General features: G+C 40.9%; 1 protein-coding gene across 2 annotated transcripts in view; it reads left to right on the top strand.

Annotated features, from left to right (window-relative positions):
* LMTK2 (lemur tyrosine kinase 2) overlaps positions 1–13,146 on the top strand; it is a 115,520-nt gene that overhangs the window by 23,826 nt on the left and 78,548 nt on the right. For both annotated transcript variants that reach the window (XM_036897061.2, XM_036897060.2), the window contains exon 2: positions 11,706–11,830. In XM_036897061.2, coding sequence (XP_036752956.2) covers positions 11,706–11,830 — 125 coding nt within the window. The remainder of the gene's footprint in view (positions 1–11,705; positions 11,831–13,146) is intronic.

The following is a 13,146-nucleotide window of genomic DNA, read 5'->3' as shown; positions in this document are numbered from 1 at the left end:
TTTTGGAGAACTGTCTGTTCAGTTCCTCTGCCCATTTTTTAGTTGGGTTATTTGTTTTTTGTTTGTTGAGGTGTGTGAGCTCTTTATATATGCTGGACATCAAGCCTTTATCGGATGTGTCATTTTCAAATATATTCTCCCATACTGTAGGGATCCTTTTTGTTCTATTGATGGTGTCTTTTGCTGTACAGAAGCTTTTCAGCTTAATATAGTCCCACTTGTTCATTTTTGCTGTTGTTTTCCTTGCCCGGGGAGATATGTTCAAGAAGAGGTCACTCATGTTTATGTCTAAGACGTTTTTGCCTATGTTTTCTTCCAAGAGTTTAATGGTTTCATGACTTACATTCAGGTCTTTGATCCATTTTGAGTTTACTTTTGTATATGGGGTTATACAATGGTCCAGTTTCATTCTCCTACATGTAGCTGTCCAGTTTTGCCAGCACCACCTGTTGAAGAGACTGTCATTTCACCATTGTATGTCCATGGCTCCTTTATCAAATATTAATTGACCATATATGTCTGGGTTAATGTCTGGATTCTCTAGTCTGTTCCATTGGTCTGTGGCTCTGCTCTTGTGCCAGTACCAAATTGTCTTGATTACTATGGCTTTATAGTAGAGCTTGAAGTTGGGGAGTGAGATCCCCCCTACTTTATTCTTCTTTCTCAGGATTGCTTTGGCTATTCGGGGTCTTTGGTGCTTCCATATGAATTTTTGAATTATTTGTTCCAGTTCATTGAAGAATGTTGCTGGTAGTTTCATAGGGATTGCATCAAATCTGTATATTGCTCTGGGCAGGATGGCCATTTTGACGATATTAGTTCTTCCTAGCCACGAGCATGGGATGAGTTTCCATCTGTTAGTGTCCCCTTTAATTTCTCTTAAGAGTGACTTGTAGTTTTCAGAGTATAAGTCTTTCACTTCTTTGGTTAGGTTTATTCCTAGGTATTTTATTTTTTTTGATGCAATTGTGAATGGAGTTGTTTTCCTGATTTCTCTTTCTGTTGGTTCATTGTTAGTATATAGGAAAGCCACAGATTTCTGTGTGTTGATTTTGTATCCTGCAACTTTGCTGTATTCCGATATCAGTTCTAGTAGTTTTGGGGTGGAGTCTTTAGGGTTTTTTATGTACAGTATCATGTCATCTGCAAATAGTGACAGTTTAACTTCTTCTTTACCAATCTGGATTCCTTGTATTTCTTTGTTTTGTCTGATTGCCGTGGCTAGGACCTCCAGTACTATGTTAAATAACAGTGGAGAGAGTGGGCATCCCTGTCTAGTTCCCGATCTCAGAGGAAATGCTTTCAGCTTCTCGCTGTTCAATATAATGTTGGCTGTGGGTCTATCATAGATGGCCTTTATTATGTTGAGGTACTTGCCCTCTATTCCCATTTTGATGAGAGTTTTTATCATGAATGGATGTTGAACTTTGTCAAATGCTTTTTCAGCATCTATGGAGATGATCATGTGGTTTTTGTCTTTCTTTTTGTTGATGTGGTGGATGATGTTGATGGACTTTCGAATGTTGTACCATCCTTGCATCCCTGGGATGAATCCCACTTGGTCATGGTGTATGATCCTTTTGATGTATTTTTGAATTCGGTTTGCTAATATTTTGTTGAGTATTTTTGCATCTACGTTCATCAGGGATATTGGTCTGTAGTTTTCTTTTTTGGTGGGGTCTTTGCCTGGTTTTGGTATTAGGGTGATGTTAGCTTCATAGAATGAGTTTGGGAGTATCCCCTCCTCCTCTATTTTTTGGAAAACTCTAAGGAGAATGGGTATTATGTCTTCCCTGTATGTCTGATAAAATTCCGAGGTAAATCCATTTGGCCCGGGGGTTTTGTTCTTTGGTAGTTTTTTGATTACCACTTCAATTTCGTTGCTGGTAATTGGTCTGTTTAGATTTTCTGTTTCTTTCTGGGTCAATTGTGGAAGGTTGTATTTTTGTAGGAAGTTGTCCATTTCTCCTAGATTTCCCAGCTTGTTAGCATATAGGTTTTCATAGTATTTTCTAATAATTCTTTGTATTTCTGTGGGGTCTGTCATGATTTTTCCTTTCTCGTTTCTGATACTGTTGATTTGTGTTGACTCTCTTTTCTTCTTAATAAGTCTGGCTAGAGGCTTATCTATTTTGTTTATTTTCTCGAAGAACCAGCTCTTGGTTTCATTGATTTTTGCTATTGTTTTATTCTTCTCAATTTTATTTATTTCTTCTCTGATCTTTATTATGTCCCTCCTTCTGCTGACCTTAGGCCTCATCTGTTCTTCTTTTTCCAATTTCGATAATTGTGACATTAGACCATTCATTTGGGATTGCTCTTCCTTTTTTAAATATGCTTGGATTGCTATATACTTTCCTCTTAAGACTCCTTTTGCTGTGTCCCACAGAAGTTGGGGCTTAGTGTTGTTGTTGTCATTTGTTTCCATATATTGCTGGATCTCCATTTTGATTTGGTCATTGATCCATTGATTATTTAGGAGTGTGTTGTTAAGCCTCCATGTGTTTGTGAGCCTCTTTGCTTTCTTTGTACAGTTTATTTCTAGTTTTATGCCTTTGTGGTCTGAAAAGTTGGTTGGTAGGATTTCAATCTTTTGGAATTTACTGAGGCTCTTTTTGTGGCCTAGTATGTAGTCTATTCTGGAGAATGTTCCATGTGCACTTGAGAAGAATGTGTATCCTGTTGCTTTTGGATGTAGAGTTCTGTAGATGTCTGTTAGGTCCATCTGCTCTACTGTGTTGTTCAGTGCTTCCGTGTCCTTACGTATTTTCTGCCCGGTGGATCTATCCTTTGGGGTGAGTGGTGTGTTGAAGTCTCCTAGAATGAATGCATTGCAGTCTATATCCCCCTTTAGTTCTGTTAGTATTTGTTTCACACATGCTGGTGCTCCTGTGTTGGGTGCATATATATTTAGAATGGTTATATCCTCTTGTTTGACTGAGCCCTTTATCATTATGTAGTGTCCTTCTTTATCTCTTGTTACTTTCTTTGTTTTGAAGTCTATTTTGTCTGATATTAGTACCGCAACCCCTGCTTTCTTCTCACTGTTGTTTGCTTGAAATATGTTTTTCCATCCCTTGCCTTTTAGTCTGTACATGTCTTTGGGTTTGAGGTGAGTTTCTTGTAAGCAGCATGTAAATGGGTCTTGCTTTTTTATCCATTCTATTACTCTGTGTCTTTTGATTGGTGCATTCAACCCATTAACATTTAGGGTGACTATTGAAAGATATGTACATATTGCCATTGCAGGCTTTAAGTTCGTGGTTACCAAAGGTTCAAGGTTAGCCTCTTTAGTATCTTACTGCCTAACTTAGCTTGCTTATTGAACTGTTATATACACTGTCTGGAGATTCTTTTCTTCTCTCCCTTCTTGTTCCTCCTCCTCGATTCTTCATATGTTGTGTGTTTTGTGCTGTGCTCTTTCTAGGAGTGCTCCTATCTAGAGCAGTCCCTGTAAGATGTTCTGTAGAGGTGGTTTGTGGAAAGCAAATTCCCTCAGCTTGTGTTTGTCTGGGAATTGTTTAATCCCACCATCATATTTGAATGATAGTCGTGCTGGATACAGTATCCTTGGTTAAAGGCCCTTCTGTTTCATTGCATTAAATATATCATGCCATTCTCTTCTGGCCTGCAGGGTTTCTGTTGAGAAATCTGATGTTAGCCTGATGTGTTTCCCTTTATAGGTGACCTTTTTCTCTCTAGCTGCCGTTAACACTCTTTCCTTGTCCTTGATCTTTGCCATTTTAATTATTATGTGTCTTGGTGGTGTCCTTCTTGGATCCTTTCTGTTGGGGGTTCTGTGTATTTCCGTGGTCTGTTCAATTACTTCCTCCCCCAGTTTGGGGAAGTTTTCAGCAATTATTTCTTCTAAGATACTTTCCATCTCTTTTCCTCTCTCTTCTTCTTCTGGAACCCCTATAATACGGATATTGTTCCTTTTGGATTGGTCACACAGTTCTCTTAATATTGTTTCATTCCTGGAGATCCTTTTGTCTCTATGTCAGCTTCTATGCGTTCCTGTTCTCTGATTTCAATTCCATCAATGGCCTCTTGCATTCTATCCATTCTGCTTATAAACCCTTCCAGAGTTTGTTTCATTTCTGCGATCTCCTTTCTGACATCTGTGATCTCCCTCCGGACTTCATCCCATTTCTCTTGCTTATTTCTCTGCATCTCTGTCAGCATGTTTATGATTCTTATTTTGAATTCTTTTTCAGGAAGACTGGTTAGGTCTGTCTCCTTCTCTGGTGTTGTCTCTGTGATCTTTGTCAGCCTGTAGCTTTGCCTTTTCATGGTGATAGGAATAGTTTGCAGAGCTGGGACGAGTGACGGCTGGAAGGACTTCCTTTCTTGTTGGTTTGTGGCCCTCCTCTCCTGGGAGAACAGCGACCTCTTGTGGCTTGTGCTGCGCAGCTGCGCGCAGACAGGGTTTCTGCTTCCTGCCCGGCTGCTATGGAGTTAATCTCCGCTGTTGCTGTGGGCGTGGCCTGGCTCGGGCAGCTACTCCAAAGTGGTGGAGTCGCGTTGGAGCAGAAGCTGCCGGGAGGCTATTTATCTCCGTAAGGGGCCTCCCTGCTCCCTGCAGCGCAGGGGTTAGTGTGCCCAGAGATCCCCGGATTCCCTACCTCTGGATTAAGTGTCCCACCCTGCCCCTTTAAGACTTCCAAAAAGCACCTGAGAAAACAAAACAACGACTACCAAAAAAAAAAAAAAAAAAAATTTTTTTAATTAAAAAAAAAAAAGGTGGTCACTCGTTTTTCTTTATTCTCTGGTGCCAGCCTCAGGCCTCTGCTCACCGGTCTTGCTGCCCTGTTTCCCTAGTATTGGGGTCCCTATCCCTTTAGGACTTCCAAAAAGCGCTCGCCAAAACAAAACAGCAAAAAAGCAAAAAAAAAAAAAAAATGGTTGCGCGCTTTTCTTATGTCCTCCGGCAACCGGCCTCCAGTGCCCGCTCACTGTTCTTGCTACCCTGTTTTCCTAGTATCCAGGGCCCTGCACTCTGGTCCGGATGGCTGGGGCTGGGTGTTCGGCAGCCCTGGGCTCCGTCTCCCTCCGGCTCTGCCTATTCTTCTCCCGCCGAGAGCTGGGGGGAGGGGCGCTCGGCTCCCGCCGGGCCGGGGCTTGTATCTCACCCCCTTAGCGAGGTACTGGGTTCTCTCAGGTGCGGACGTGGTCTGGATATTGTCCTGTGTCCTCTGGTCTTTATTCTAGGAAGGGTTGTCTTTGTTATATTTTCATAGATATATATTGTTTTGGGAGGAGATTTCCGCTGCTCTACTCACGCCGCCATCTTCCGCCCCTCTCATGTCAAGTATTTTTTAATCAGTGTCTTGGGGAAGCATACAAGTACTCTAAGCCTCTGATTACTTCATTCTCACTGTGTAATTGGTAAAGCTGCCTGAAACCAGGGGGACGCTCCTGTCGCTGTGGATGTTTTTCTTCAGTAGATGATGGTTTGATTGATGAATTTCTGAATGCTGTAAATGGGGGTTATTGAGGAAAGCTGTCTGTCTTATAGTTTCCTAGCAGTTGCAATCAGGAACCTTCCAGTTTTACCACTGGAGCATGGGGGTTTTAGTGGTCGTACCTCTCCACTAGAGTTTACTTCCTCTGTGTGGTTTATTCAAACCCATCTCGCCTTCCAGCCTCTGCTAAGTTGGTTTGATTTCTTCATCTTATGGAAATTTTTCTTCCATTGTTATTAGACAGAGTTTTTAAAGAGCACAGTGCTTTTTGGACTGATCAGATGAATACCGCAAATAGTTTTCAAAAATGGGGAACTGTAAAAATTTCTACTTGAGGCTACCTAGTAAATTTCTTCTTTGGCACTAATTTGTGAGTCCTTTTAATAGGACTGGTAGACACTGAGGTTGAGCAGGCCTTGCATATCTGAGGAAATCTGAGTGCGGGAGAGCAGAGACCACTGCAGTGTCTGGCTGGAAGTAATACATTACCAAGGTAGGGCAAAACTCAGCATTATTAGTTGGTTTTAACGTGGTACGACTTCATGCCTACCTAATGATCCCCAGAAGACAGCTCTATGTATCAGATAATTGAACTGGACTTAAGGCAGTTTGGATTAATCTTACAGTAGATGGATGGAGTGTAATGATAAAAAAATACAGTTGAAAAGAGAGGAAAAGTAATGACTGCTTTGTGGATCATGGAGATCCCAGAGGTGTGGACTGTCTAACAATGGGCTTCCTTTCAAAATACTTAGCCAGGGCTGGTTTTAAGTTAAAAAATTTAACCTTGTGAAGGCAAAACAGCATGGTAGCCACGGAAGTGGGGAGGTTTGTATTCAGCATCCCTGAACCCTGAGTCTGGTCTGCCGCTTTCCCACCTCAGGCTCTCAGGTATATCTCTGTCCTCACTGGTGACATGGAGCTGGTCACATTTTCTCAGGGTTGTCGTGAAGCTGGAATGGAATATTACGGTATTTTATCAGCTCTCTGGTACGATTGATTATAACTCACTTATATTTTTGTGCCATTAAGAAAAAAGAAATGCTACTAATGAAAAACAACTTCCTTTGAAGTATAAGATGCCCCTGAAATTTAGGGATGAGGACACACAGTAGGCAAACTGCATCTTAACAGTCAGTGAAATTCAGAGTATATGAAGGTGCTTTGCTCTGCATAACCCTGGGAGTCATGTTCAGTCATTACCAGAGTCATAAGAATAAATAGTGGGGATGCACAGTGCAAGCAGGATGAGAGAACAGGCAGCTTCAAGGAGAAAGTGATCCTTCTGGGTCTTCAGAGAAAAGTGACTGTCAGGGGCTTACTGCCTCCCACTTAATTTAGCTTTCCAAATGGTCCCAAGTGTCCGTAGTTAGGGAATTCCTACTGTCCAAGAAAGGTGTCTTCCCTCCTCATTGGCTTTTGAGAGTAATCCCCAAGTTTCTTCCTGTGTTCAAGGTATGGATTTTCTTCTGTTTCAGATACTGTTTGGATTCTTGAGAGCCCTTGGTTCACTAAATTGTTATTTTTTATTTTGATATCATTAATCTACAATTACATGAGCAACATTATGTTTACTAGACTCCCCCCATCACCAAGTCCCCCCCACATACTCCATTGCAGTCACTGTCCATCAACATAGTAAGATGCTATAGAATCACTACGTGTCTTTTCTGTGTTGTACAGCCCTCGCTGTGCACCCCCTACATTGTGTGTGCTAATCATAATGCCCCTTTTCCCCCCTTGTCCCTCCCTTCCCACCCATCCTCCCCAGTCCCTTTCCCTTTGGTAACTGTTAGTCCATTCTTGGGTTCTGTGAGTCTGCTGCTGTTTTGTTTCTTCAGTTTTTTTCTTTGTTTTTATACTCCACATATGAGTGAAATCATTTGATACTTGTCTTTCTCTGCCTGGCTTATTTCACTGAGCAAAATACCCTCTAGCTCCATCCATGTTGTTGCAAATGATAAGATTTGTTTTCTTCTTATGGCTGAATAATATTCCATTGTGTATATGTACCATATCTTCTTTATCCATTCATCTACTGATAGACATTTAGGTTGCATCCATTTCTTGGCTACTGTAAACAGTGCTGTGATAAACATAGGGGTGCATCTGTCTTTTTCAAACTGGGATGCTGCATTCTTAGGGTAAATTCCTAGGAGTGGAATTCCTGGGTCAAATGGTATTTCTATTTTAAGCATTTTGAGAACCTCCATACTGCTTTCCACAATAGTTGAACTAATTTACATTCCCACCAGCAGTGTAGGAGGGTTCCCCTTTCTCCACAACCTTGCCAACATTTGTTGTTGTTTGTCTTTTGGATGGTGGTGATCCTTACTGGTGTGAGGTGATATCTCACTGTGGTTTTAATTTGCATTTCTCTGATGATTAGTGATGTGGAGCATTTTTTCATGTGCCTGTTGACCATCTGAATTTCTTCTTTGGAGAACTGTCTGTTCAGCTCCTCTGACCATTTTTTAATTGGGTTATTTGCTTTTTGTTTGTTGAGGTGCGTGAGCTTTTTATATATTTTGGATGTCAACCCTTTATTGGATATGTCATTTATGAATATATTCTCCCATACTGTAGGTTGTCTTTTTGTTCTATTGGTGGTGTCCTTTGCTGTACAGAAACCTTTCAGCTTGATATTGTCCCACCTGTTCATTTTTGCTTTTGTTTCCCTTGCGGGGAGATATGTTCATGAAGAAGTTGCTCATGTTTATGTCCAAGAGATTTTTGCCTATGTCTTTTTCTAAGAGTTTTATGGTTTCATGACTTACATTCAGGTCTTTGATCCATTTTGAATTGACTTTTGTGTATGGGGTTAGACAGTGATCCAGTTTCATTCTTTTACATGTAGCTGTCCAGTTCTGCCAGCACCATCTGTTGGAAGAGACTGTCATTTCCCCATTGTATGTCCATGGCTCCTTTATCATACACTAATTGACCATATATGTTTAGGTTAATGTTTGGAGTCTCTATTCTGTTCCACTGGTCTGTGGGTCTGTTCTTGTGCCAGTACGAAATTGTCTTGATTACTGTGGCTTTGTAGTAGAGCTTGAAGTTGGGGAGTGAGATCCCCCCACTTTATTCTTCCTTCTCAGGATTGCTTTGGCTATTCAGGGTCTTTGGTGGTTCCATATGAATTTTTGAACTGTTTGTTCCAATTCATTGAAGAATGCTGTTGGTAATTCAATAGGGATTGCATCGAATCTGTATATTGCTTTGGGCAGGATGGCCATTTTGACGATATTAATTCTTCTAGCCAGGAGCATGGGATGAGTTTCCATTTGTTAGTGTCCTCTTTAATTTCTCTTAAGAGTGTCTTGTAGTTTTCAGGATATAGGTCTTTCACTTCCTTGGTTAGGTTTATTCCTAGGTATTTTATTCTTTTTATGCAATTGTGAATGGAATTTTTTTCCTGATTTCTCTTTCTCTTAGTTCTCTGTTAGTGTACAGGAAAGCCACAGATATCTGTGTGTTAATTTTGTATCCTGCAGCTTTGCTGAATTCCGATATTAGTTGTAAGTAGTTTTGGAGTGGAGTCTTTAGGGTTTTTTATGTACATTATCATGTCATCTGCAAATAGTGACAGTTTAACTTCTTCTTTACCAATCTAGATGCCTTGTATTTCTTTGTTTTGTCTAATTGCCGTGGCTAGGACCTCCAGTACTATGCTGAAAAACAGTGGGGAGAGTGGGTATCCCTTTCTTGTTCCCGATCTTAGGTGAAAAGCTTTCAGCTTCTCGCTGTTCAGTATGATGTGGGTTTGTCATATATGGCCTTTATTATGTTGAGGTACTTGCCTTCTGTACCCATTTTGTTAAAAGAGTTTTTATCATGAATGGATGTTGAATTTTGTCCAGTGCTTTTTCAGCATCTATGGAGATGATCATATGGTTTTTGTCCTTCTTTTTGTTGATGTGGTGGATGATGTTGATGGATTTTCAAATGTTGTACCATCCTTGCATCCCTGAGATGAATCCCACCTGATCACGGTGTATGATCCTCTTGATGTATTTTTGAATTTGGTTTGCTAATATTTTGTTGAGTATTTTTGCATCTATGTTCATCAGGGATATTGGTCTGTAATTTCACTGTATTATTTTTAGGCACAGATTTAAGGAAGACTTCAGCTGGTCTGAGCCCCACTGTAACAATGTGTGTCTCAGCATTGCTCTTCCACAGATAGACCTTTTGTTGTTGGAAAGGAATTTAGTCCTGTTTGCAACTGATCTTAGACTCTTCTGCTCTTCACTGAAGTTGTTTTATATTCAAGAATGTGTTTTGCTCATGTAGGAGTTTGGGTTAGACTTTATTTTCTTCTGGTCCGATAGTTCCACTGAAGACAGTTGGTGGCCTCGTTCATTGTCACCATGCTATCCCCTTGATGTGTTTGAACACATAATTAGCCATGAGGATTTTAAGGAAAAGTTTATTTCTAACCTTTCTGTGGTAATCATTTCGCAGTATATACATCCAGTCATCATGTTGTACATCTTAAACTTACACCATGTTATATGTCAATTCTATCTCAATAAAGCTGGGGTGGGGACTAATTTATTTTTTAGTAATACACCAGTAGGTGAGACTTAACAATTTGGGTCAACAAAGAAAAGATTCAGAATAGCCCAAGCTGAGTAAGATGTTTTCCAGATAACTAAGTATTTGCTGAAAGATGTAAAAATATGCTCTAGACAGGAATTGCAACATTTTTCTGTAAACAGTCAGGTAATAAAATATTCTAGGTGTGGTGGCTCACATGCAGTGTCTTTGCATATTTTTTGTTCTGTTTTGTTTGAAAACAGTCCTTTAGTGATGTAAAATTAATTCTTGCTGGGGTAACCCCCACCTCCTGCCACCATGCAAAGAACAAGCCACACGCTGTAGTTTGCAGACTTGCTCTGTAGGAAAGCTCTTCAGTCTGACCAAGTCTCCTAGGAGAAGTGACTGATTTTAAAGCCACACTAGGGAAAATACAAGAAGCCTGGAGCTTCCTGTAGAGGGAGGAAGTGTTGGAGAAAAAAAATAAAAGAATGGCACATGTCCAGAGGACCCAGCAGTTAACTTCAGAGAGTCCCAGGGCCCAAAGCTGGAACAGTTTCAGTCACAAAATAACGATTATGTTAGACGATAATCCAAAGACTATAATAAGTATTTATAGGTATGAGTCTGCAGCTATAAAAATGACGGAGTAAATAAGCAAGGGAGAAGGGACAAATCTTCCTGAGAGGAGGATTCCAAATAATAAGTGGAGGAGCGATGGGGAAACAGAACATCACAACATTAATTGATGGGAACAAGATGCAGTGAAAGATGTGCAAATTAATGTGCAAAACTTTAAGGAGACCCAGGATATTTGCATAGCTTCAAAGTGTCTCTCTCAAATATTAATTACCATAGTAGTTTTAGCATATGTCTACAAATTCTATAATACTTCCCCCTCCAGAAAGCACAGCTTAATTCCTTTCTCCATGAGTGTGCACTGGACTGTGTGACCCACTTTTAAGGAATGGAGTACGTAAAGGGAAAGGTGGTAACTTCAGGATGGTGAACTTGGCTTCTGCCAAGTGGCCAAGGTTCACATCACCAGGACTGCGTCGTGCTGATGTCATGTGACTGTGATGTGATGTGCTGAGGACAGTTCCCTCATTGGTATTCTAGGTTCTTCCCACATATCTAGAAATCTCATGATTTCTTCCCGAATCATGAGAAGACACCAGGCAACTCAAATTGAGGAACAGCCTACCAGGTAACCAAAGTGTCAATGTTATGAAACACAAAGAAAGATTAAGAAACATCAGAGATTAGAAGAGACTAAGTAGGCTGAGGATTAAATTCAGCATTGGTGGCTTGGATTGAATCCTAGAAAAGATAAAGGATACTAATGGAAGCCCAATGAGTCTGAAGTTCAGTTAGCGGCAGTGAACCAATGTTGTTGCCTTCGTTTGGATATATGTACCACACACGGTTAGATGTTAATGCTAGTGGAAGCTGGGTGATGGGTATATGGGGACCATATTGTCCCTGCAACTCTTCTTCTGTAAGTCTAATATTCTTCAAAATAAGAAGTTTTTAAAAATCTGACTTCATATCCTGGATTGGTCATCAGCTTTATCTTGAGCATTTAAGCATTATTTCATTAACTCTTGGTCCCATTTATATTTGATGGAAAATATATTGATTTGCTTATTCAAGTTGATTTTGAAATGTCCATGTTGTTAATACTATTTCTCTTTCCAGGGGAGGCACCTGCTGCAGAAGTTTCCTCATCTTTTGTGATCCTATCTGTGGGCAGTTTAATGTTATTAATAGTGTTAATTGCAAACTGTGTATCCTGCTGTAAGGACCCAGAAATAGATTTTAAGGTGAGCACAGATGGTAGGAACATTGAAAATCATCCTCTTATACATTTATCAATAGAATGGCTGTGTATCACAGCACTTTGGGAGCAGGGGTTGGCAAACTTTTGCTGTCAAGAGCCGAACAATCCTATATTCTGCCCTAAATAGTAAATACTGTGGGCCATACAGTCTCTATCTCGGCTATGCAGCTCTGCCATTGTAGTGCTGCATCAGCCACAGACAGCATGCAAGCAGATGGTTGTAGCTTTGTGCCAATAAAACTTTATTTACAAAAATAGGTGGTTTAGATTTGGCCCAGCAACTGTGTTTGCTGATCTGCCTTGGAGCATCACTGATAAGAATCAGTTGCCTGTTATAAGTTTTGCTAAGTGGGGAATAAAGCATGATGGATGAGTTCAGTTGCTGTGAGGTCTGTAAGGGGAAGCAGGCTTGTTTCATTTTTTTTCTTCCCAAACTTGTATGCTGGTGAATTTCTGGTTAAGATTATTGAGGCCAAGGGATTCCCTAGTGTGTTTTGTGTCTGAGGAAGAGCATCTTTCAGTTTACCTTATCCCAAGTTCCCTAAACAGGAGGAAGAAGAATGCTGCAGATTGTAAATCCGGGTTGGGGGGTCGGGGTCAAAAGGGCTGGCATTTTGGCTGCGGATGCCTGGGGTCTGCTGGAATCCAGCTAGGATATCCTGCTCTAGAACTTACTGCATGCCTGCTTACACGTATTAGGACTCAGTGAATACTCGTTCAATAGGAATGCATACAGAGAAAATGGTCCTTAATGTAGAGCCCTACTAGGGCTATCGAAGGGGTCCTGAGGGCCACTGGTTCAAATTGGGAAAGAAAGAAAGCTGTCTTCTAGTTAAACCCATCTTTTTAGTGGACTCGCAAACCTCATTTCTAGAACCTCCCACCTGTTTCTGTTGTGTGTCCTTCTTACCTCGAGTCTGGTGGCAGCTCTGGGAGATAGGAGGTATATTGTCCTTTTGGCTTGATGCTAGTGCTGTGCACGTTGAAAGGACGAGAACAGATGAAGGCTGGAGAAAAAGTCTCCCTAGCACAGGTCATTCTCTTTAGATTTTACCTCAAACATGCAGGGCTTTCTTCTCAACATCAGCCCCTAGGCCCTAGAGTCACCACAGGCACTTCTGTGGGGCCTTAATAACTGCACTGTGGGGGGTCAGTGATAAGCAGCGTCCTTTGCCTGTCAACCTTGCTGAGGGACTTTGCCCAAAAACCTTGCCATTTGTGGACGAAGATGAAGTCTGATCATTGTTGCTGGAATGAAATCCGGGCTCACTCACATGCCCTGATACCTCACCTCGCCTT

This window comes from Manis pentadactyla, chromosome 10, assembly GCF_030020395.1.
Source record: "Manis pentadactyla isolate mManPen7 chromosome 10, mManPen7.hap1, whole genome shotgun sequence".
Classification (NCBI taxonomy): Eukaryota; Metazoa; Chordata; class Mammalia; order Pholidota; family Manidae; genus Manis; species Manis pentadactyla.
Note: the sequence above shows the minus strand (reverse complement) of the source record. Positions and strands in the feature narration are given on the sequence as shown.